The following is a 24,571-nucleotide window of genomic DNA, read 5'->3' on the forward strand; positions in this document are numbered from 1 at the left end:
GGGATTGGGATCTATGCCCTGACTATAGCCAGGGGTCTTGCAGGCCTAGGCCTTTCTTCCTGGCCTAGGCTTTGTGGTCTGGTGTTGGGTTGCTTAGCAGTTTGCTACTGAGGAAGCTCTTTTCTGATGCTCTTGAACTTCCTGAGCAAAATATCTGTTGAAGCAATGTTAGTACTTTGGAAGCTTCTTGTCAGTTGGTCTCAGACCTAAAGCACCAGGCTTCCCTTCTCAGGCCTTACAGCCTTCTTTCACAGGTAGATCTGATGGATGGGTGTGGATCCCAGGCTCAGAGGGCTTTTTCCATGGGGGCCATATAGCCCATGGGCAGGTACATTCTGGACTCTTCTGTTATAGGTATACACACTGGATGATTCACATCCTGAAGAGTCCTTCCCTTCCCACTTGCCACCTCTCTCTCCCAATTTTAGATGGCAGGAGGGAGAGTGTGTGTTAGGAGCTGTTGCTTAGATGGCTGATTCCTGTCCTTTCTGGTCTGCCAGGAGATATGGGCTCAATTTCATTGAGCCTTGGGCCATGTGACAACAGGCATTTGGGCAAATGCAAGCAGAAACTCCCCTAGGGACTTACTGGTTTATAACTTGCTTTCTTTGTTAGAGCACCAGGCTCAATGGTAGACTTTGGCCTCTTCTTGAAGACCAGCTAACCTTTTCAAGGGGAAGAGAAAGTTGTTAGTCAACGCTAGACTGTTTGAAAGGGTCTCTATTTCCATGACAGAACCTGTAATATAGATATCTTTGCCATAGAGCTGATGGGTCTCTTACTCAGACTTGGTCCTTTTGGCCAGCCGTTCCCAACTTTTTGGGACCAGGCACCAGTGCTCCTATTGAGAAATCTAATGCCTGATGACTTCAGGTGGTGATGCTAACACTGGGGAGCAGCTGCAAATACAGATGCTTTGCTTACTCACCTGCCACTCACCTCCTGCTGTGCAGCCCAGTTCCTAACAAGCCACAGACTGGTACTGGTCCGTGCCCCAGGGGCTGAGGATTCCTGCTTTGGGTGGTATCTGTTATTCCAGTAGTTAACGTGGCAGTTTTACCATTCTCTTTATCTTGTTTTCTCCAGGTGCCTAATACGGAGGACATCTGATATCCTTTCTAAATATCTGCCTGTGAAGTATGAGCAGGTGGTTTGTTGTAGGTACTAAACTCAACTGATGGGTATGGAGTGGGTAAGAGCTCAGCTCTCAAGGTGTCTTCAAAGGGCCAGTGTGGTCTAGCACTGACTCAGCTGCCTTTCTTTCAGGCTGACACCCCTTCAGACGGAATTATATCAGAGGTTTCTGAGACAAGCTAAGCCAGCAGATGAGTTCCGTGAGGGCAAGATGAGTGTGTCTTCCCTTTCTTCCATTACCTCACTAAAGAAGCTATGTAATCGTGAGTTGGTTCTGTGCTCTGGGTTCCTCTGTGAGAATGAGCAAGGAAGGGTAGCCTCCTGCAGGTGATAGAGCCACCTTCACTAAAACTTGTCCAGAATCCTCATAGAGACCACATATGATTCCATCCTTCTCCAAGGCATGAGCTCTGCATTTTATACTTTGTAAGTCAGATCCTTTGCTTTGAAAAATTTAGCTTATCCTCTTCCCAGCCCATGCTTGATGCTTGGGGTATATAGGACTGTGTGTGTGTTTATGCACACTTGTACATATAAAATGTTGGACAGGAGGGAAAATAACAAATCTTACCTTCTCTGGTAGAGCTTCTTTCTTGTTGGGAGTACACACTAATGAGTGAGAATGTCCATTCATGGACCCAGGTTCCACTGCTTACACACTGGAATTTGGGACCAAGTAATTCTGGTGGTGGGGAAGGTCTTTTGGGTAGGCTTCTGGAGGAGCATTGAAGTAGAAACTTTCAAAAGCAGTGTAGCTGGCATTTTGTTTCTTACCCCCCCCCCCCCAGATCCAGCTCTAATCTATGACAAGTGTGTGGAAGAGGAAGATGGCTTTGAAGGTACCTTGGACATATTTCCCCCTGGTTATAACTCCAAGGCTATAGCACCCCAGCTGTCAGGTGAGCCCTTTCCTACCAGTTTTTGGGTTTCTCTGGAATGAGGGAATTATCTTTGTCCTAGACCTATCCTGTCTCAAGGCAGGATATCAAGAGTAAGAATCTTGGGCCATTGGGAAGGCCCTTTGGGGGTTAACGGTTTCTCATCTCCCTAGGTAAGATGCTGGTCCTTGATTACATTCTGGCAGTGACCCGGAGCCGCAGCAGTGACAAAGTAGTGCTAGTGTCCAATTACACCCAGACTTTAGACCTCTTTGAGAAGCTCTGCCGGGCCCGAAGGTAGGGAAGAGCCTAAACAAGCCTGCCAAAGGGGTGCCTCCTCTACTGTCCCCTCTAGGAAGAGTAGGTGTTCTGATGGTGGATAAGGGCCAAGACATGGGTGCAGGAGGGACTTACCAGATGTTGTCTATTTCCTTATTGCTACAGTGGTCCTAGTTTCATCTCCAAACAGAACAGCCCCTAGTCCTTCAGGTGCTCCCATAGGACAGAGTTCTGGCCTCTCGCTCCCTGCTCCTTCCTTTGGGAATATGGGATCTCAGACTGTGCATGAACAGCCTCAGGCTGGGCTAGTTCAGCCTCTTCAGTAGTGCTGGCTCCTAGGGGCCTTGCTACTTTCTTGGATTTTAATCTTTGGGTTCCCCTTTAGGTACTTGTATGTCCGCTTGGATGGCACAATGTCCATTAAGAAGCGAGCCAAGGTTGTGGAGCGCTTCAACAATCCGTCGGTAAATGCACAGCCCCTGTCCCTACCCTACCAATACAGTCAACGTCAAAATTTAGGGTTGAGAGAGAAGCTATAAAGGGACTCTGCCCTAGGTCTTCCTGGATTTTTTTTCTGGTGGTTGTTGCAGGGTTAGGATGGTTGGTGATGGCTGAGCTGGGAACTGACTGTGGGCTGGGAAGTTAGCTGGTAGGCAGACATATTGGTGGTCCTCACAATTGGTCTGAGCATAAGAGTACAGATGTGTGAGAGAGAACAGTTGGCTGGGCTAAGTAGGATTCAAGTTCAGACTGCTAGAAGTTCTTTTTCTCTTGCTTCCTCTCTTTCCAGAGCCCTGACTTTGTCTTCATGCTGAGCAGCAAAGCTGGGGGCTGTGGCCTCAATCTCATTGGGGCTAACCGACTGGTCATGTTTGACCCTGACTGGAACCCAGCTAATGATGAACAAGCCATGGCCCGGGTCTGGCGTGACGGTCAAAAGAAGACATGCTATATCTATCGCCTGCTGTCTGTAAGAATGGTGATAGTGGTTAGAGTAGGGACGGGTAATGGAACAAGACCTTCAGGACCATCTTGGGTTGTTTCTCAGTGCCTCTCTTTGGCCTCTCTGCCCCTAGCAGTGGCCAGGCTATGGGCTTAGCCTGGAGCCTTTTATTCTCCTGTTCTCTCCATTCTTTCAAACCCTTCTTACCATGCCCTCTGGATGCCTGTTCAGTAGTTAACAAACTTCCTTGTGGCCACATTCTTTTCACAGGACATCTGCTTCCCCTCACACCTGATTTTTACTGTGCAACTTGCCTGTAGTCTTCTCATATTCCATGTCCCCTGGTGCTAAGAAGTGGTATTGGCATTCTCCAATTTCTCAGTGATCACTCAGACCATCCATCCTATACTTCCTCTTTTGAAGTTCATGTTGTCTGGCTTGATATCCTGTTTTCCTTACTGCAGTCATCTACCTCCTGCTGTTTTACTAATTCATTGACGACTTTGGACACCAGCTCAGTCTTCATTTCTTCCTCCAATCCAGTTATCATTCTGGCAGACTTCAAGGACCATACAGTTACCCAGCACTCTTGGCCTTCGTGTTTCCTTGACCTCACCTCTAATGATATCTCCCTATTTTAATTACTCCCAAGGCTACACTGTGGAGCTTTAACAGTACCACAACTTTACACAGTACTCAAAATTTTAATGGCTGTCATTAGTAATACCTGTCACTTCCTGCCCTTTCGCATTCCTCCTACATCTGTGTCAACTTAACATCCCTAGTATCCCCCGGCCCTCAAATCTGAGTTGATTCCTTTTCTTTTCAGCTTGATTCTCACTGCATCCTTTCAGCCACTCCTCTCTTAATACCTACTCCACTTGAGTCATTACAGCTGTTCTCAGCTTCTATACCAGATAACATTTTCATTTACAGATTGGCACTACCACAAATTCACATTCACCATTTGGAGCTGGGCTGTATCTCATTTCCTTCAACAGCCACTTCAAGCCTTCACCACTTCCCTCAAGTTTCGTTTCTAACCGTTTTACTTTCTGCAGACCTTGTCCTACTTCATAGAAAAAAATGCAGGCTACCAGGCGTGAATTCTCTCCCCCGCACCCCTTTCCTCTTTAGTAAATCTCTAACCTGCTCCTCCCTTCCCATCTCAGAGGAAGATCATTTCCTTCCTCTCTACTTGAGGCTCATCATTATAGCTCTGCTCTAGACCCATTCCCATCATTTACTTCCTTAGCTGATTAATTTCTCCTTTATTCTCTGATGTCTATAAACATATTCAAGTAGCTCTCACCTTAAAAACAAAACAATTTCTCAAATCTGTCGTATTGTAGCCACTACCTTGGGTTACTTCCCATTCATTCATCACTGTCAAATTTTTCCAAAGCCTACAGATTTTCACCTCTTCATCTTCATACCATTCACTCATCAGACTACATGTGCCACTGAACCTCTTTTGAATACACTATTATTGGCTTCCTAATTGCCAAAACTAGAGTCTCAATTTTCTCCTCTGTGTATCTGACACTGTTGACTATTCATCTTAAAATTCTTTTTTCTTTGGAAACTCCACTCTGGTTTTCACACCTCTAATTATATATGCTCATTATATTGACAAACTAACAAAATTTTTATCCCAGATCTCTTACCTGAGTTCTAGACCCATATATCCATCACCCACTGTACATTTATTGCCACTTGAATATTTTATGAGCGTTTTAGCTGCATTATGACTTAATTCCCCTTCTGAATTGTCATTTAGTGGTTCCATTATCCACCCAACCCAAATCTGGGCATCATTCTACCTGACCATTCTGTCTCTGAACAACCAAATTCCAGTTACCATTTTTACCTTCTTGAAATTTCCTTGATGTAACCTTCCTCTCCACCCTATCCTAAGGTCATAGTTATCTCTCATTTGGATATTACAACAGCTTCCTAATTCTTTACCTTTGGTCTTTATCCATTCTTCACACACCGCTTCTAGAATGAGCTTTCCAAAAATACTGATTTTGCTTTTCATCACTTCCAGGACAAGGTCAAGCTCTTTAGCTTGGCCTCCAAGTTTCTTCAATATGGCCTCTGCTGACTTCTTCAGTTCCAGTACTACACTTTCAACATCCTCTAGACTGGCTGAACTCCTCAGTCCTCTAGTAGGCCAGGCTGATTCCTTTGTTCCTATGTGGTGAATACCTTCCCTTCACTCTTTCCTTGTAAACTATTCATTTTTCAAGATTCAGCTCAAGGATCTTTACTTTCAAGTTTTTCAATACTGTTCCGCTCTGCTACCCCTCTTGTGTACTCCTGGGTATTCTATACAGATTTCTGTTGTTTTGCCAATTAGTTTATCTGTCTCTCCCACGAGTCTATGAGTTCAAGAACAGGGAACATATTTGATTCTTTATATCCTAGTGTTGGCACAGAGCCTGGTATAGGTTATCCAAATTATAGTTATTGAGAGTGAAACTTGGGTTTGCTGTGGAAGCCTGGTGTAGCAACTTCACACAAACCCTGAAAGAATTTAGCCAGGTCCTGAAACCCTCCATTAATACAAAAACTATACTGGGTGGACATGTGCAAGTCATGTTCCCAAGAGAAAGACTAGGAAGTAGGCTCAGCTGAGCAGAGGTGTTGCTGCAGAATTCTTACTTTTCATTTATCTCCCCTTCTCCTGGGTGGCTACAGTTTTAATCCCTGGGTTTTCCTTCCCCCTGTGTATGGAGATGACCTAGCCCTGCTTCTTCAGCTTCCCCTACCACCCCCCAGGCAGGAACCATTGAGGAGAAGATCTTTCAGCGTCAGAGCCACAAGAAGGCACTGAGTAGCTGTGTGGTGGATGAGGAACAGGATGTGGAGCGGCACTTTTCTCTGGGCGAGTTGAAGGAGCTGTTTACCCTGGATGAGGCTAGCCTCAGTGATACACATGATAGGTTAGTGGAATGCTGTTATTAGCTATTATCTCTGAACTCCTCACATAATATGGAAATGGGATGTATAGTGACCACAGCTCCATCCTCTGTCCCTAGGTTGCGCTGCAGCCGCTGTGTCAACAACCATCAGGTCAGGCAACCCCCTGATGGTTCTGACTGCACCTCAGACCTGGCTCAGTGGAACCACAGCACTGATAAGCGGGGTCTCAAAGATGAGGTACTCCAGGCTGCATGGGATGCTGCCACCACTGCCATCACCTTCGTCTTCCACCAGCGTTCCCATGAGGAGCAGCGGGGCCTCCACTGATAACCAGCTGGTCTGGGTGTAGCTGCTTGAGGAAGGAGACAGGGAAAAGGGGCTCCCCGCCCCATAGGGTCCTCCTGAATTTTGTTCTCTGAGAGAAAAATCAAGAAGGGCTGCATGATGTTTGCCCAAAATTTATTTTATAAGAAAAACTTTTTTTGGTTAAAAAAAGAAAGGAATAAAGGTATGAAAGGGACTGAGGCCTGGGAGCAGCATGGTGAGCCCAGCAGAGAAGAGGCCTGGTAGTGGGCACTCCTATACTTCTCTAAAGCTTGGGTACCTGCTTGAGGTGGCAGGGGGAGGGTGCTATCCTCAGTGATTGATGACTACTGTAATTTCCTGGCCCAGGGTTCCCAAGTTTCTTTGTAAGGGGCCCAAAGGCTCTAAATGCAGTTTTGGGAATGCCTTTGCTGGGCCCCATCAAGGCCTCCAGAACCTCAGTGTAAGGGAAAAAGGAAAATAGAGAAAAAAAGGTGGCAGAAAGAGAAAGACAGACTTGGTGGTTGGGAGTTCTGGGCAGCCCATGCCTCAGCCCCTGCAAGCTGATGGTGCTGGGCATGGGCCTGTGAGGCATGGGCCCCATCACATGGTGCTGACATAATCTGCGAAGGCCTGGGATGAGTCCCACGAGTCACTAACCACGTGGCAGGTGGCCCGGAGCCGCCGGATGGCTTCCCTGGCTGTGACTGCGTCTTGGTCCAGCCAGTTCTGGAAGAGGCGCAGGTGACCAAAGGCTCCACGGCCCCAGCGCTCCAGCCGCTTGGCGAACTCCAGAAGCCCATCAGGCTTGATGCAGTTGGAACTGGTAGGGGTGAGATGGATTAGACACCCAGGAAGCAAATAATCCCTGGTGTTTGACCCTGCAGCTCTATCCCTTGTTCCTTCCCCTGCCGGCATACCTCTCCCCAACCCCCCACATGTACCTGATGTCCAGCTGACACAGAGAGGAGGATGAATCCTCTGAGAAAACATCTGCCAGGGCCAGCAGGCCAGCATTCCCTAAGAAGGGGAGATATGTTGGTAACCTTCACCCAAGACCAGCGGACAAGGGTATCCCGGCCTAATTCTGGCTAGGGAGAAGCCCAGCCTCCTGAAGTCCCAGCACACAACTATATTCTAACCTCCATGTTCCCAGGAGAGAGGTCTATGCTTTTACCCATTGAGTTTCTAGGTCAAAGGACTGGCTCCTTCCCCCTCTCCCTCTCCATTCCCAGAGCCCTGTCCCCACCCAGGCGGTTTCCTGGCAGCCGGAGGCCCTTCAGTGTGGAGTTGCCCTTCATAGCAGCAACCATCTCAGGCAGAAATTGGGCCGGGCGCTTCTCAAACAGACGGCAGAAGGAGAAGGTAATCTCTGTCAACAGAAATTAGGATAAATTCTGATAGCTGTATTAGAACTGGTGCTGCCCCTCCTGCCCTAGTTGGCCTTAATTAGGGGTGTGAACATTTTATAGAGGCCCAGAAAGACAGGAATTTGTGTAAGACTCCAATTAAGGCTGAAACTAAATTAGTATTCAAACCAGAGCCTAGATATTCACTGTGGGGAGGGTCTCTGCAAAGACAATTCTTCACCCATTTCCTTCTTTCCCTCATCCATGGACTGCCCTCTATGCAGGGGTGGGAATTAGAGACAAGTCTATGAGAGGGTTCTGACAGAACATTTATCCCTCTCTTCTACCGTTATTTCTGTCAGCCTCTGGAAGGTAGGAAAATCTTTTGGGTGAGGCACTCTAAAAATAATTTCCACATGTAGTATAGGAGGAGTTGAGTTTGGGAGCTTTTAAGAAGGAAGGTCATTGAGGTTCTATAACCAACCATCTTATAGGTGAGGACATAAGGCCAAGAAAAAAACAGTGCTTGCTCAGTGAGACAGTGACAGCCACAATGAAGGCTCAGGAATGTCCCAGGTTCTGGATGAGAACTTACCTTGAAGAGTCAGATTCTGTAGCAGAAAGAGCACCTCACTCTGACAGTCAGCCAGATTCATGTCATGGAAGCTCAGTCTCTTCAGGGCTAGGTTGTACTCTGGATGGGGACAGAGGCCATGGGCCTTAACAAAGAACAATGCAAGGTTCCCTCCTACCCTCTTCCCTTTACCATTCTGAGTCTTACCTTTGAGTGTCTGCAACACAAGCCCAAAATCTTGGGGAGAGGCAAAAGTGGCGCTATCCAGGGACAGCTGCTGCAGAGAACCTGAGGCCTTCAGTACAGAGCAGAGCAGTGGGGCTGGCTGGGCTCCCCGTGGAAATCCCATCTCTAACTGTTCCAGGCAGTTTTCTGGACATGATAGGGAGAGTAGATTCCAGCTGGCCATCTACTTCATTCTCATACCAAGTTCCACCCTGTCCTTAAAAGGGATTCACTAAAAAATCATGTCTACTTGTCCTTGAGTGCCTACTATATGCTAAGGCACTGTGCTAAGGTTCTGGGAACAGAGCACTAAATATGAAATTTAGTCCTTACATTTATGGAGCTTTTAGTCTAGGTAGACTAGACCAAAAACAATGCAGAGAAGTGGGCTAGGAGACATAGGAACTAATGGGACATAAAGCAGTGAGAACTTATGTAGTCTCAGTTCTGTTCCTAATTCAGACCCCTTTTCTGATCTGCCAAGGTCACGGAGCTTGTGGTCTGGGCCTCATCCAGCCCATGGTTATCTTTAAAAAGAGTAGGCTAAAGAGGAAACAGATTTCAACTAAGCTAGGAAGGAGTGGTGGCTGGCTTAGAGGTCTTTCTGCTGTCACACAAATGTACCTGCACATTTGTGTGGACACACACATGCACACACGCAGTGCTTCACCTGGTATCTCTTCATCCCCAATTATGTGGCTAGGGGGCCCTGCATTTCCTGGCACAGCAGGGTTGTCCCTCTGGCTGGGGTGGTCAACACGAATAGAGAGGACCCGCAGTAGGGGCAGGGCTCGCACAATGGCACGTGTCAACTCCAGGATGGGCAGTGGTGAGAACAGGTCACTGAGATGCAGGGCACGGAGGCGGCATCCAGCCTGGCCTGACAGAGCCCTCAGGCTGTCCAGTAGGCGGAAGATGTTAGAGCCCAGGCCTGTGGCAGGAAAGAGTCATGTGGCAGTATCAGCAAGGGTAGCTTTCAGAGACAATTTCAAGTACTTCTAATGAAAACTACTAAATCTCAAATTTTAGATTATTTAAAATCATTTGTCTCAACTATTCATTTGTTGTCTTTTTCCTCAGGTAACCAGCAAACTGATGTCTACTGTACTGGGCCATGCCCTCAAGCATCAGTCAGGGCAGTCACAAAACAAGATAGCATGTGATGGAGCAGCATGTAGCTGCCAGCTGGATAACAGATCCAGACAAGAGACATCTGGACTTTTTCTACAGGTCATAGGGAGCATCTGAAAACTAAGGAGAATGACAATGACCCAATAGGGAATACTTTAAAAGGGTCATTGGGTGGAAATGGGGCAGAAAAGGATAACTGCATCCCAAAGAAGGGAGTAGGATCCAGAAGGTTAGGGGGTAGTTGCTTAATGCCACAAAGCAAATAATTCCTTGGAACTCCCTCCCTTATCTCTCTCCTTTGGTCTGAGCAGTCTCCTGTTGATTGATTCAACTAAAACCCAGCACTTAGTTAAATAAGGTGGTTTTGCTAGACAAGAGTGAGCAGCAGATCTTGTTCCTACCTTATAGCCTGATTTAAAAAAAAAAAAAAAGTGATAGGAACTGGGGAACTAGAGTATTGTGGAAGTACAAAGGATGGGCACTTAACACCCATTTCAGCCTACATCAATAAAAACTTTCCATTTGAGTCCTAAAGAACATAAAGGAAGACAGGCTTAGAGGAAAGAGAAGAGTGATCGTGGTAGAGAGAACCTGGTATATATAAAGGCCTGAAGGAGAGAGTGGCAGGTTCCAAGAACTAAAAATTATTCAAAGTGGCTGGTGTGTAAAGTATGAGGGAGTAATGTGTTTAATATACAACTATAGAGGTAAGCAGGGGTGAGAACATGATTCCAAGTGAAGTTAAAGACATGGTGGCAGGAAACCATTGAAGAGTTTTTAAATGAATGATTGGCAGATTTGAAAACACGCTTGGCCTGCAACGTAGACATGGAGTCAGGAGGAACTGTTGACATGAATCCAGATGAGAAGTAATGGTAGCCTGAATTAAGGATGTGGAGATAGAGAAATGGACTTGATAGGAAGATTGTAAAGATAGAACCTAGTTGCCAAATATATGTAGAGTAAGAATCCAGGTTTCTTTTGGGCAACTGAGTCACCTGTGATGTCACTGAGAACAGGAGCATTGTATAGAGGGAAGAAGATATATTCAGGTTGAGGAGCTTGTGGTTAATGAAATGGTGCTATTAAGTAGCTGGATAAATGGATTTGGAGTTTTAGAGAAAGATCTGGGCTAATTTCGTATAATGAGGAGTCTTCAGCATAGTTGGCTTTTGAAACCAATGGACAAAATTGTCCAGGAAATGTGTACAGCAGGTGAGCTCTGAGGAACTCTGAACATTGAGAAGTCATGACCAGAAAGGGAGGAGGGAAAAAATCAGATTTTGAGATAGTGGGAATGAGAGTATCTCATGAAGACTGTGTAATAGCAAGTGCTGCCAAGAGCTCATGTGAGGACTGAAATGTACATATTGAACTTAGCAACAAAGAGGATCTTGGTGACCTATGTCTTCCATGCAGTAATGGGGTTATAAGCAAGGCTGGAGTGGGCTGTGAGTGAGAGAAGAGAGAGCACAGATGATTATTAAGATTGTGAAGGGCAGGGAATTGGATAGTAGTTAATATGGGATAGAGGTGGTGGTGGATTTTGGTGGATACCTGAATTAATGTTTCAGTGTTGATGGGGAAAGAGAAGGGAGGCAGCATTAAGTCGTGGTTTAAAAACGTGGATTCTGGAGCCAGGTTGCCTGGGTTTGAATACTGGCTCTACAATTTACTAGCTAGGTTACCTTGGGCAATTTACTTGACTTCATAGGGTTGTTGTAAGGATTAAATTAGTTAAGTCTATGGCCATACCACACTGACAAGCCTGATCCCGTCTAATCTCAGAAGCTAAGCAGGGTTGGGCCTAGTTAGTACTTGGATGGGAGACCACCTAGGAAGACCAGGTGCTGTAAGTGTAAAAAATTATAAATAAGGGATCGTAAGCTGACAAAGTCTTTGCAATCTGTGAGGTCAATTAAGGGTTGCCTTGCCCTCCAAAAAATTAGTTAACTTAATGAAAATACTTAAAATAGGCCAGACATATACTAAGCAGCATATAAAAGTTAAGGCATTTAAGAAACAAGCTAAGGTGAGGGTATAGGTCCAGAGCCCAAGCAGAAGAGTTAGCCTTAGATAGGATGGTGATCTCTCCTACTCTGGTGAAAGAGGAAAGGATGAATGCAGATGTAGGACAGTATAGGCTGATTAACAGTAAATTCAAGGAGTTCATGTGTGATGGCTTCTATGTCCTTTGTGAAGTAGGAGGTGAAATCATCTGCTGAGAAAGGAAAGGGGGAAGGGTTTGGAAGTGTTACAGTAGGAATGGGAGCTGATGTTGCAAACAGGATTTATCTAAGGTTGATGACTATGAGTCTGCACAGTTGTGATGTTCTCTAGCAGTGCTCAGTAACCTAGGCAGACGGCTGGATTTAGTCAGAGCTGAAGTTCGGCTAGCTGGGTACAGCCAGGTAGGAAAGAACTGCTTTAAAGGTTGCTGGTCTGATAAAATATGTCCCATACCTCCTTGTCTGTACAGTTGCTTTAATGTGACTGGTGGGATCCAGCCTCAGCTCTGGCTGGGCTTCCATACACTGTACTCCCACCTGCCCTTGGATTGCATACATCTAAAATGTACACATTCTTCAGGTTCTCACTGCCCCTCAGGAACCCTTGCTTCCAACTGTAAATCAGCTTATAGACCTCATGTTCCTCTTCCCAAGCACTGTCTGCTACTACATGTGTGTGCCTGCTGCCTCCCTGTGAGGCAGGCAGGGCCACATCTCCAGTTTACTGATCATACCTCCTGTTCCCTTCCACAGGACTGGGCACATAAGTTAGTGCTGCTGGGAGACTCAACCCCTGCCACTCTAGGGCACTCACCATTATAGGATAGTGTGAGGCTCTCCAGAGACACCCAGGAGCTCAGCAGGTGGCACAGTGTCAGAGCTGCCTCTGTGGAGAGTGGAACTGTGAACAGCTCCAAGGTGGAAATGCTGCGGAATCGCTGGGAGGCCTCCAGTGCTGGAAGTCCCAGGCAGCTGGGATCTGATCCTCCCAAAGCTCCACAAGCCACTTCCCCGATCTCCATCTCTTCCCCATCCTCCTTCTCACCAGCCACAATGAAAACAAAGTCATACAGGTCTTCAGATTCTGCACCGGACCCCTGACGAGTACGAGCACCCTTCTTCCCTGCAGCTCGCTTAAAACGCTTCAGGGGCTTAGGCTGTGGGCCTGAGCTAGCTGGAGCCCGTTTGGATGAGGATGTGGAAGAAGAGGGAGAGGCAGAGGAGGTGGTGGCTGGAGCAGAAGGTGGCCGCTTGGTGCCAGGAGCCTCATGGGAGGTGGCTGGAGGGTGTGGCTCCCTTTTAGTGTCTGTCCCGCCCGCTCTCAGGCTCTCCTGTGTGCTCCGGCGTGTTACTCTAGTGGCAGGTGCGGCTCTGGCCGTCTGCTTGGCTTCACTCTTTCGCCGGGAAGCCATCAGGGCTGCAGCACATCGCTCAGCAGCATCCCGGCGAGGTCTGCGTGAGCCCAGCAGTAGGGACCCTTCATCTCGGGATGGGGCACGGCCTCGGGAGGCCTCTCCACAGAGGCGGCAAGGCAGGCCACCAGGGCCTGCCTGCCAGAAGCCAGCACTCATGGTCAGAATTAGGATGAAAAGGGCTGACTCAGGCACAGGCCAGGAGTACAGCGACACCTGGCTGACAGCCCCATGGTGAATAAGCTGATGCAACAGCTGTCGAAGCGACTGCTGAGCAGCCACATCAGAGAACAGCAAGTGGCGGAATTTGAGGGTGTGAAGGGAACTGGCCAGGGTCTCTAGAACCCTGCGGTTGGGCTCAGCCACCAGCTCAGTTGCACCCTGTAGCATGTTGCAGATAGTGAGCTGCCGGACATGGCGGGAGCTATGCAGAAGAGGTGAGAAGCGCTGGTCACAAAGACGCCTGTCAGAAGACACATCAATGGTCCCACGTAGAACATGGGAAAAAAAGGCCTCCATAAACTTGGCTCGCCAACAGGTCACACTCTGAAAGCAGAGAACATGCCAGACAGCTGTGATATTGAGGGTGCTACCCATGGAACCATCATCATACCAGTTTTCTCTCTTTCAATAGCTTTTTACTATGCCAGGCAACATTCTAAACAACTTAAAAAGTTCATTAAATCCACATTATTGAGGCATATATGACCATTAGCCTTGTTTACAGGTAAGAAAACCAAGGCACAAAGGTTATTGCCTGTGGTTACACAGGTTAGTGGCAGAATCAAGATTTGAACCTGGGAAATTTGGTTCCAGAGACCAATTTGCTATTGTGTCTCTCAAGTAAAACACTATCCTGTAAATTCTTCAGTGTTTGTTTCTAGAACCTGATCCCAACTCTCCATTCTTACACTACCACCTTTGTTTAGAAACCTTCACTTCACACCTAACTACTTCATTAGCTTCCTGATTGTTCTCTCTCTTCACTTTTCCCCTGCACAAGTCCATTCAATTAATCTTTGTAAAACAGCGTTGAATACATTATTCTGCTTTAAAACCCCTGATGTCTTCCCACTGTCTAGGGTTAATTTAAGGATCTTCAGCCTGGTGGGGAAAGCCCTCTACAATATGACCTCTGCCTACCTGAGAAGCTTTATTTCCCTTACCTTGCTCCAAGAATGCTTTGCTCTGGCCTAACTGGTCACCTGACTCAAACCTGCCTTCTATGTCCTTTTCTACATCTGCCAGAAATGCTCTCCATTGCCAAACTACTTTCTGAAAGGACCTACTAACATTCCAGTCCCTGAGGCTGTTAGTGTTTCTTTCTGTGTCCACCTCCCAATTCCAACCCAGCCTCTCTTGCTGGATCTACTCAGGTCTTAAGAATTTGGTAGACATGCCTCATGGTGTTGAGTGCCTGTGCAGATCAGAAATGCCTGGAGAACAGGGACCAAGTCATAGATTAGTTTTTTCCAAGGCAAGAGTTATTTGTTTTGATGGATGAGACTTCATCAGACTATTTTATACACTTTTTAACAAATGCTTTATCATTAGTTTCAAGCATATAGTACGTTGTTTAGACATTTACATAGTTTACGAAAAGATGATAACTCTTGAGTGCAAGTGATTTTGAACCTTTCGTGCACATCAGAATTTACTGTGGGACTTTTTTCCAAAATTCACAGGCCATGTACCCAGACTTGGAGATTCTGTTATGTTATATTTGAGATAAGGTCTGTATATCATTTTTTAAAAAAACCTTCCCCCAAATAATTCTGATTCATATCAGAGGTTAGGAATTACTGCTACCCACTCCAAAAGGGCACACACTGAAATACTTCCCTAAGTCCCCACTCTCTCCTAAGGTGCAGTAGAAAGTGCTGACTTTGATACAGGTACCAGCTGTGCCACTATATCTGGACCTTTCTGAACCTCTCTTTGGTAAAACCTGCTTCACAAGTTTGTTGTGAAGATCAAATGTAGTGAAAGTTAAACCACTTTGTAAATTGTCAAATACAAAATGTTACTTTCACTGCTGCTGATTATTAGCCAAGATTAACAATATGAAAAGAACTTGATGGAGGCAGAGCCTGTTTAGCAGGGCAACTTATTCAGCCTGAAGCAAAGGTAGTGGTGGCTGGAGGGTTCTCTAAGACTAAAATAAGACACTTTGGTACTTACCCTGTCTCTATGCATTCCCTCATTCTAGAGTGACCCATAATCTATATCTGAGGTTCTTGGCAGGAGCTGGGCCTCTATTAGGCAAAAGTATCATACCCTTTGCCCTCACTATTCCCCAAGGCTGCCTGCTGTAATAATTAGAAATGATTTTTTTATGCTTGAGATAACTGCATGGCGATGAGAGAAGGACCTCTGTCACCAGCAGCAGTGTGGGGATATTAAGGGAACAGGAAAAAACACCTGGCAACCAAATCTCTACTCAGCCTTGAAGTGAAAGAGGAGGGGTATTCCTGAATACTTCAAATCCTACCTTACTCTAGCACTTTTCTTATGCATTCAATGGCCCACACTCACAGCCCTGAAAAATACTGGCAGGTAACCCTACCAAGACTTCAACTTCACAAATGAGATAGTCAGATAGTTATTATAGAGCTGGGTCTAAAATATGGACAAAGATGTGAACCAAGATATGGCTGTTTCTGACCATGAGGCATATGGAATACATTTGTTGGAGTTTAGATAACTATGATAACATTTTTTGGACATTTTACTGGTCGATGAAGACACTATCTGAAACAGAAGACACTATTGGAACACTGCAAACATAACTACAGTGAGAGCTGCATGACAGTGATTAGAAGCAGGCACTCCAGGGCTAGACTTCCTTGACTTGAATTCCGGGTCTGCCTTTCACAAACTAACCTTAGGCCTCAGTTTCATCATCTGTAAAGTGAAGAAGATACTATACCCGCATCAGAGTTGTGAGGATGAAATGACTGTAAAGTTAGTTATGACAACTATCTAAATGGCTTTTTCCTCATGAATTAATGCATGAGCAGACAGCAGTTCACTGCATTTTGTTCCATTACTACTTTTTAGAACAATCTCTGCTAAAACTTCAAAGCTGAAAAATACCTCAGAGATCTAGTCCAAGCCACTCATTTTGTGGATTTGTACACTGCAACTCAGACAACACAAAATGGTTTAAATACTTCCTTTTGAGTGACAGTAGGGGAAATGAGACACCACCAAAGAAGTGAAATGACAATTACCTACCAACAATCCCTGGCCTATCTACAATGGGGTGGCAGTACAGGCATTGGTGGGGGAGGAAGAAGTAAGAAGTGTGTGTATACAAACTAGGGAGGGCTAAATATTTTCTTGTACTCAACTGTTAGAGCCAGCAAATATTCATAAACCATTGTCCACTATTACTTTTCTAATAGAAATATTGTTTGTGGAAAGATAAAGAAGCAAGTCAAAATTCATGTGGAAACCAACTCTTTGGAGTGTATATATGTGAATAGCTTTAGATATTTGTTTTAATAACACTGAAACAATTCTTAACAGTTTCAAAGGCTGGTTTTTTTTTTTTTTTTAACATTATAGCACTATATTATTAAATATTTTTACCACCATGTATTTAAGTATTTTAGGAATATGACTTTATTAATATTTTTAAAATATGGATGTATTATATTTTATAATTCCTGTATTATTGAATATTTAAATTGTTTCTAGGTTTTGATATTAAACTTTTCTGTAATGAACATCTGGAAATCCTGAGTATCTCGATTTTTATGTATTATAAATTCTAAGTTGAATTTCTATTCAAAGAATTTGATTTGACTATTTTAAAGATTCTCAACAATTATCACTAGATTGCCCACCAAGAAAGTTATAACATTTCTCTCCCACCAACAGTAATTCAAGTTTTACCCTTTTTAAAAGGAATTACTTTTTAAAACCAAATCAAAACAAGACTTTACAATATAAGAGGTATAATTTTACTTTCCCATTTTTTATTGAGATTGAACATTTTTCACTTTGTTGGAGATTTTTGTATATTTTGTAACTTATCCAAATCTTTACTCATTTTATTTTACTGGGATGTTACCTTTGTCTTATTCTATGTATGTTTTTCAAATACTGTTACATTCTTTCCCAGTTTATGTACCTTTTAGATTGTATAGTGTTGGTGTTTCATAAGGTCAAGTATGTCCATATTTTTAAATTTGGTCCTGCCCACTTAATAATTAGCACTCTCCATCCTGAGATTAGATAATCAGTCACCTTTATTCTTTTTTTAGTTGTTCTGTGCTTTTCTTTTTTACAATTTCATCATTAATTCATAAAGAAATTATTTGAGTATATTGTAAAGTGAGGCTCAAACTTTATTTTTTCCAAATGGTTAACCAATTATTAGACAACTATTTATTGAATAATCCTTCATTTACAAATTGCTTTGTCTCCAGAATATCTATTTTATTCTACAGATCTCTTAATACATACACACTAGTACTACAAAGAAATACTATTGCTTTACAAGCAGTAAGGTGCTATGTCTATCTTACTCACCATTGTATCCCTAGAACCTAGCATAGTGCCTGGAACTGAGTAGGAAATTAATAAGTTATTGAATCATAAATGAAGTGAAGGTTACTGTCATGCAAAAGTGGGAAGCAGAATAAGACACCCTCTGGAATGGATATGCTCTAAGTCAGGACTTCTTTCTAGGCGACTATTAAGTCACCAAGCTTAGGGCTTCAAAAATATTCTGAAATGCTCTGAGGCAAGAAAACAAGATAACAAACAGACATTCCTTTCCAGGAAGCTTGAGATAGTGTTGAGAAAAAAGCTTTCTCAAAAAGAAAGATATTATTATCTCCAACACTGACTAGTCAACCGTACTTCCTGGGAAACACTGGGATACAGTGAATCTCATGTTTCTTTAAAGGTTGCAAGAAGCTGTTACTGTTTTCTAATATTTTGGTGTTAACTTTGCTTCCTTATAAGGCCTAACTCCTCTATATAGTGCCTGAAGATTTTTTTGGGCCTTAATATCAACACACTGAACTCCAGGGGTTGTGTCCAGATCTGGAAGTTTAAAAGCTGAAGGATGTGGAGCTGAATGTTACTGAACCCAGTGCATCCCAGAAAGTCAATCTCCAGTTTCTGATAAGAGCTTGTTTTCTTATCATTTGGCCTCATTCACCATATAAAGCCCAGTTCAAATACTCCTTCCTAGGAAAGATTTTCTTGGTCCCTTCACCTTCTGCCTCCTTGCTACTCTCTATCACACCACTTATTCTACCATACATGATGTATTTTCAGATTTCCCCCACTAAACTTAAGGTTAGGGACTGTGTCTGTACTTCCAAGATCTAGCTTAAGACCTCGGTATGTGGTAAGTTTTAGGAAATGTTTATTGAACTCAATCTTTCTTGTCACCTACTTATGGAGCAGCAAAAGAAATTCTGCATACATGAGAGCTCTGGTAAGTTATATCTGAATCAATGGATAACAGAATTTCAGGGTAAAAAAAAAAGCCTTAGAAGTCATCTTGTCCAACCTCTTACAATGCTTAATTTCTCCATAATACCCTTGAATTGTAGTTACCCTTGATCTATCCGAACATTTAGAGATAAAAAGCTCATTACCACTGGAATTAGCTTGTTGCATTATCGATAAGCTCAGAGTTTAAAATTTCTACATTCAGTTTAGTGAAAATTATCCTCCTTTAGCTTCCACCCAAACAAGTCTATTAATCCCTCTTTCATGAGACAACCATTCAAACATTCCATGACAGTTCATGTTCCCCAAGTCTTCTCTTTTTCAGGAAAAACTCCAGTCTTCCAAATGTGACTCACACAGTGTGGTTTTGACATCTTTCTCCATATTCCAGGAGTAGCCTGACCACTGCAGAACCAGGCAGGTCTATGATCTCCCTTGTCCTTTGGCCTATATTATAGTTACATTAATTCATATGGCTCAGGCTACAGTCTTTACAGGAGTGGCTTTAGCACACTATAGACTAAAACCCCTTAACCGTTTTTTACAAAAGTTGCTAAGCCAGACCTATCCACCTTGTACCCTGATGTCATGCAGTTGGAATGTTTTTAGACTCAAGTGAAGAGCTGGTTTTTCCTGTTAAATTTCATCTTAAGTTTGACCATTGCTCCAGCCCTGTGAAGACCTCTATGAATCTGAGATCTGCCATCCATTGTGATCACTACCTTTCCCTGTTTTTTGTCACCTGCAAACATGGTTAGCAAGCAAGTCAGTGACAAATGCCAAATGGTAAAGCACCTTCTAACAAGCCACCAGAGCTCTCCCAAATTCATGCCATCCTGGTCCTGCACTTTACCGGTACTCAATATATGTTTGTGTGCAACTCCTGCTTTCACTGCGCAAAGACAGGCCAGAGTTCTACCTGGTGCCTTAACTTACTTCCAGACTGGAAGGCCTTGTCTTCATTAGCTCATCCCATAGTCGGCGCCAGATGGCCTGAGTGGAGAGGCCTGTAGGGAGAAATATCATGTTTACTCGGCTGCTCCTTGGCCATCCTCAATGGCCTTATAATGTTGATCTTCTCTAGGTTCACATGGGGAATGTGGCAATATCGTAAAGAGCACTGGCTCTAAAGATATACTGCCTGGGTTTAAATTATCAGCAAACCACATTCTAGCTGTGTGGTCTTGGGCAAGTCATTTAATTTTCTGTACCTTAGTTTCTTTATTTGTAAAATGTAGTTGATAATAGCTATTTCATATAACTGTTGAAAAGATTAAATAAGTTTCTCCAGGTAAAGTGCCTAGGACAGTATTTGGCACATCAGAGTTAGATAAATGTTATCTCTTAACGGATGTGTCCAATGAGGGGTTTGGGAGGCAGCTTGCTAAAATAGAAAAACTAAGATTCAAATCTGGGTTCTAGTCTGGCTTTGCTATTAATCGTGGTGTGTTTGTGGTCTCACTTTTATTAGTACAACAGGGATGATATACTTGCTTTGTGTTTCACAGGACACTGTGAGGAATCAGAAAGTAGGTGTGAGGGTACTCTTGAAAAGCATGCAGGTGTCAGGTATAATATTAACCTAAAGAATATTGTGGTTTCTTGCATATAAATCACTGACTGGGAAGGAGACAGAAAGACACTCACCTTTCTTGAGGGCAGTTTCCTCAATTCTCTCCAAGTAATATATATTGAGCAGAGGTAAGATGCTTTGAAGTATTGGGCCTGGGAGGGCTACAAAAACCGAAACACAAAATTTATTTTTTTCCTTCAAGGATTCCAAACATTAATTATCCTATTGGAAAAGAAAATAGAAGGGCAGACTTCTCATTTGACAAATGGAACCTATAGAAGTTAACCTAAATCTAATTTAAACTCTGGTCCACTTATCTTCAGCTACTTAGTTGGTAGCTGGAATTTCAGGGCCACACACATCTATAAGGGTGAGATAATTCCACAAAGCAAATTGATATGCTCATTTCGGAGCTGGTCAGTTCACTTCTGCCTAGCATAATGAACTATTCTGCATTTAAAAGGTCCTATTGAATATGTGTGATAAGAAAGTCCTTCATAATCCCGGCCCCACTAACTTCTCCAGCTGCCTGCTCTGCCTCCTATACTTCAGCTACACTAAACTACTTTTTTCATTTATCTAATGTTACACTGCTTTCTGCCTCTGTGCATGAGATTCACTTTGTCATGCTGTTCTCTCCACCAGGAATATCCTTGCCACTTTCAGCTTATCAACTACTCATATTTCAAGTATCACATGTTCTTTATTAAGCCTTTCCTGAATTTCCTTCCCACTCTTCCAGGTTGGCTACTTCCATCCTTTGGGCCGCCATTATTACCTGAACTAGCACTTTTTTATGAAGAACAGAAATAATTAAGCGTTATACTCTAAATTCGATATATCTTAAAAACAAACCTGCTTGCTGACTTCCCAAGATCTGAGTGGCAGTTCCATGGCTAAATGGTACAGTGTCTAGAGTTGCACAAAACTGGGTAAAATCCTGATTGTACCACTTAGTAATTCTGAGTTCTCGGGCAAATTAACGTCTTTAAGGCTAAATTTCCTCAATTTTAAAATGGAGATAATAATGAATATCTCATAACATTATTGTAAAAATTAAAAGGAAACCATGCTTGTAATTTTTTTTTAAGACCATGCTTGGCCATAATAAGCTCCCTTAATGATGATTATTCTTATCCTGTCAATAGGATCTCTGTCCAGCCAAGAATAAGTCTAAGATCTTGAAATATTCCATATCTAAGGATAATCCTTCAAAACTTCCATTCCAGGATCTCCTTATCTTTATTTGTGGAATAACTGAAGCCTGCTATCCAAGAATCTAACATAATTCTTTGTACATAGTAGGTACTCAATGTACCTGCTGAATGAAAGCACTAATTCCCTATGTTATTACACTAACAAAGGCTCTCTGCTGCATTCAGGATAAAGTCCAAGCTCCATATCCTGTCTGGCATTCAAGGTCTATCATACCTATTCTACTTAAGTATCCCAACTGTATACTTTCCTGCTGCCTCTACTCACTTTCCCCTCCTCTCCCTACACAAAACAAAACCAGTCTACTACCTCCAGGAAGCCTTTTCTGGCTGTTAGGCCACATTAAGGCCTTCCTCCAAAAGAGCACTGCTTAGCAGGCCTCTTACTTGGCTCTTCTAAAAGGCCTAATTTGATTCAGCTTTTGCTGTGTGACTGTTTATCTGGACTGGGCCCGTGGGAGCTCTTCCTCCTCTGTCCTTATAATCTGCTCCACTCTGGTTAGCCATTCCCTTTCACAGACAGAGGGATTCTCATCCCCTATTAGCCACAAACTCCTTTCTTCCTTTCTCCATGTTTCTTAAGCCAAGCTCTTCCTTGCTTCTTTCTAGCTTACACCTTTACTGCTTCCCCATCTCAACTTGGGATCTCCATAGCCAGTCCTCTTTCCTCCTAGCCAGGTTTATCATCCTAGAAGCTCCAGGACGGCACAATCAAATCCTCTCTGCCTTCTTCCATATTCCCCAGGACTTTTCTGAACCCCTGCTCAGCTCCACTTATACTTTTTTCCCATTCCCCCAGGTCAGCCTGACCCTTCTCTTAGCTGTTGGCATAGGGCCTCCACAATCCCCTCTCCCTATCAGGACGGAGATATTCTAAGTCTTTCCCCAGTACATGAAACACTTCGGCCTCTCCAGGATCTGTGCCCTATCCCCATCACATTAAGGGCCTTCCCAAATCCCTGGGCCTCCTTAACCACTCTCCACAGCCTTGGAGCTTATTCCCAGAGGCCCAACCCCCCAAACTCCTGTCCCTTCTTTTTTTCCATATCCCTTCTCATAGTGCAACCCAAACCCCCATTCCAGGACCTCAAACTCTCTCTCATTCCTGACCTTACTAGGGCCTTCCTCCTGGCAAAGACACCACCACCTGAGGCCTTCTATAACCCCCTCCCCCCACCCTACCCCAAAGAGACCCAGGGCCGCCTTTGCCACCCCTCCCCCTTCTCTGGGCCCTGGGCCTGGCCTGTGATCTCCTCACCCAACTTCAGCCCTGGCCTCTGGACCTCACCCCCTCACACCACCAGTCTGCCAGGCCCAAGGCCTCCCTTGTCCTCTGTGCGGGAAGGCCTACCCCGCAGAGGCCCTCACTTTCCTGTTAGTTCTCACGATGCTGACCCGAGTTTTCCTCATAAGCGACCAGGTTGCGACAAGCAGTGCCCACCCCACAGCCTGGCCTCCTCGTGCCATCGGGCTGCAGGCCTCCTCTCCTCCGTTACCCGGCCCGCCCCAGCCCGCCCCAGCCCGCGGTGCTCCCCGGCCCACCAACTAGGCTGGTCGTTTCGCCCTCCCTGGCCCCTCATTCCAGCGCCCAAGCCGCCTGCCTTTGCCGCTCAGCCTGGGCACTCTCCACCAGAGCCAGAGCCGGAGCCGGGCCTGTGGGTCCCGGTCGCTCTCAGGCCTGGGGCCTCCTTTCACTCCTACTCGGACCAAGGCCTCCTAGCGGCGACGCGCCCCCTCCCAGTCCGGAATCCCTGGGCCGTGGCCCCGCCTGGGGCCTCCTTGGCCCTTCCCGCTTGTCCGTCATTCGAGCCTCCCTGGATCGCTGTTCTGCTCCGTGGCTCCCTTCACCGGCTCTCAGACCCTTCCTCGCTGCTCAGGCCAATCCGAGTGGCCTCCGGTGCTCCCTACCTTGCCCATCAGTCTGTCGCTCAATTAGCTTGGTACCCGAGGCCCCGGTCGTTAGTTCGCTCCCTTCGGCCCCGGGCGGTCAGACAGGCCTCGGCGCCCCAAGCCTTTCGGCCGAAATGTCCCTTAGCCCCGTTCCCTCGTTCCTCAATCCACTGGGCTACCCTCGCCCACCGGCTTGGCCTCCGGGGTCTCGACACCCATGGAGTGTCAGGCAGATACCAGAGGCCCCGCACCGTCAGTCAGGTTGGGTGGCCCAGGGCCTGGCCTCCTTGCCTTAGGCCGGGCCTCTCAACCTCGGCCCCCGCCCCCAAACAACCGGGACATCCTTGCCTGTCGGCTCGACATCCGAGACTCCCCAGCCCTGTCCAGCCCGAGTGTCAGTTGGGTGCCCACGGCCCAGTCCGTCAGTCTAGCTTCTATAGTCCGGGCCCTGCCGGCTTCGCCCAAGACCGGGCCTCCTGGCCTCGCCCCCCGCGCCCCCCAGCCAGGCCTTGGTGCGGGTTCACCTGCCGGTTTGCTCCGTATCTTTTACTTTGCCCAGCCCGTTCAGTCAAGGAATTCTCACTCCGACCCCACGGTATGACTTCCAGTGCCCGGAGCTGGGCCTTGCCCCGGGCCTCCTGGCCTCGCCCCCTGCGCCCCCCGGCCGCTGGGCCGCCTCCGCTCGTTGCCAGAGATAGCCCCTCACCCCGAGACTTACCCCACACCCCACTCTCCAGAACCCCCATATGGGCGCTCACGGCCCGCCCGCACAGCTCGAACAGGGCGGGGGGAGCGCTGGGGCCCGAGGCCGAGCTCTTCGCTGGCGCCGCCTCCCGGGACGTGGCCTCCATGGTCGTTGCCGCCGCTACCTCACAGAACCAGCAACTCCGGGCGCGCCAGGCCTCGGGCGCCGCCATCTTGGGGAGGTGCGCGAGCTCGAGAGCGGCCGCCGCGGACCGCCATCTTGAAAAGGTCAGCAGTTAGGACGGTTTCATCAGCATTGTGGGTAAGAATGGGAACTACGCTTAAAGAACGGAGAATAAATACTCATAGTTCCCGAGCCTATTAGAACAAAATATTTAAATAAATGCATAGGTCAACATATTTGGGTCTGGCGTGACTAAGGGAATATGTCTTAGCAAATCCTCCTCAGGTGCAAATACGAGCCACCCCTATACCCTGCCTGTGGACGGTAGTACATGCCAATCGGAGAGTGTGTTCGCTACTACGACGAGTCTGCCGCACTTCCGGCCA

At 45.7% G+C, this 24,571-nt stretch overlaps 2 protein-coding genes and 1 pseudogene across 9 annotated transcripts in view; 2 read left to right on the forward strand and 1 right to left on the reverse strand.

Moving 5' to 3' along the window:
- The window catches only part of RAD54L (RAD54 like), a 23,876-nt gene extending 16,468 nt beyond the window's left edge, over positions 1-7,408 (forward strand). For all 5 annotated transcript variants that reach the window (XM_016159067.2, XM_016159068.2, XM_016159069.2 and 2 more), the window contains 8 exons: positions 1,087-1,161; positions 1,267-1,397; positions 1,923-2,033; positions 2,186-2,309; positions 2,677-2,755; positions 3,082-3,261; positions 6,019-6,182; positions 6,279-7,408. In XM_016159067.2, coding sequence (XP_016014553.1) covers positions 1,087-1,161; positions 1,267-1,397; positions 1,923-2,033; positions 2,186-2,309; positions 2,677-2,755; positions 3,082-3,261; positions 6,019-6,182; positions 6,279-6,489 — 1,075 coding nt within the window. In that variant the 3' untranslated portion in view covers positions 6,490-7,408. The remainder of the gene's footprint in view (positions 1-1,086; positions 1,162-1,266; positions 1,398-1,922; positions 2,034-2,185; positions 2,310-2,676; positions 2,756-3,081; positions 3,262-6,018; positions 6,183-6,278) is intronic.
- Positions 6,605-24,520, reverse strand: LRRC41 (leucine rich repeat containing 41). 4 transcript variants are annotated; one of them, XM_016159065.2, is made up of 10 exons: positions 24,036-24,520; positions 20,288-20,374; positions 19,577-19,647; positions 12,568-13,711; positions 9,284-9,544; positions 8,596-8,760; positions 8,410-8,508; positions 7,715-7,837; positions 7,410-7,485; positions 6,605-7,288 (listed from the first exon to the last, which is right to left on the reverse strand). In XM_016159065.2, the coding sequence occupies exons 1-10, from the start codon at positions 24,232-24,234 to the stop codon at positions 7,069-7,071; spliced, it is 2,445 nt and encodes an 814-aa protein (XP_016014551.1). In that variant the 5' UTR covers positions 24,235-24,520; the 3' UTR covers positions 6,605-7,068. The 4 variants fall into 4 exon arrangements, with proteins under 4 accessions (XP_016014551.1, XP_036089351.1, XP_016014552.1 ...); XM_036233458.1 differs by lacking the exon at positions 24,036-24,520 and adding an exon at positions 23,842-23,967; XM_016159066.2 differs by lacking the exon at positions 24,036-24,520 and adding an exon at positions 23,336-23,602.
- On the forward strand, positions 11,486-11,603 carry LOC118606984 (annotated as a pseudogene).
- Positions 24,521-24,571: the final 51 nt, after the last annotated feature.

Source organism: Rousettus aegyptiacus, unplaced genomic scaffold (assembly GCF_014176215.1).
Source record: "Rousettus aegyptiacus isolate mRouAeg1 unplaced genomic scaffold, mRouAeg1.p scaffold_m13_p_1, whole genome shotgun sequence".
Lineage (NCBI taxonomy): Eukaryota > Metazoa > Chordata > Mammalia > Chiroptera > Pteropodidae > Rousettus > Rousettus aegyptiacus.

What these genes read in the sequence shown, in the direction of transcription:
- LRRC41 (XM_016159065.2), bottom strand. Translation starts at nt 24,234, where the DNA reads ATGGCGGCGCCCGAGGCCTGGCGCGCCCGGAGTTGCTGGTTCTGTGAG. An exon ending in CCTCACACTATCCTATAATG is followed by an intron (nt 9,545 to 12,567) that starts GTGAGTGCCCTA and finishes TTCCTGCCACAG; the next exon opens with GCCTGGGCTCTAACATCTTC. An exon ending in TGTGTTGCAGACACTCAAAG is followed by an intron (nt 8,509 to 8,595) that starts GTAAGACTCAGA and finishes GTCCCCATCCAG; the next exon opens with AGTACAACCTAGCCCTGAAG.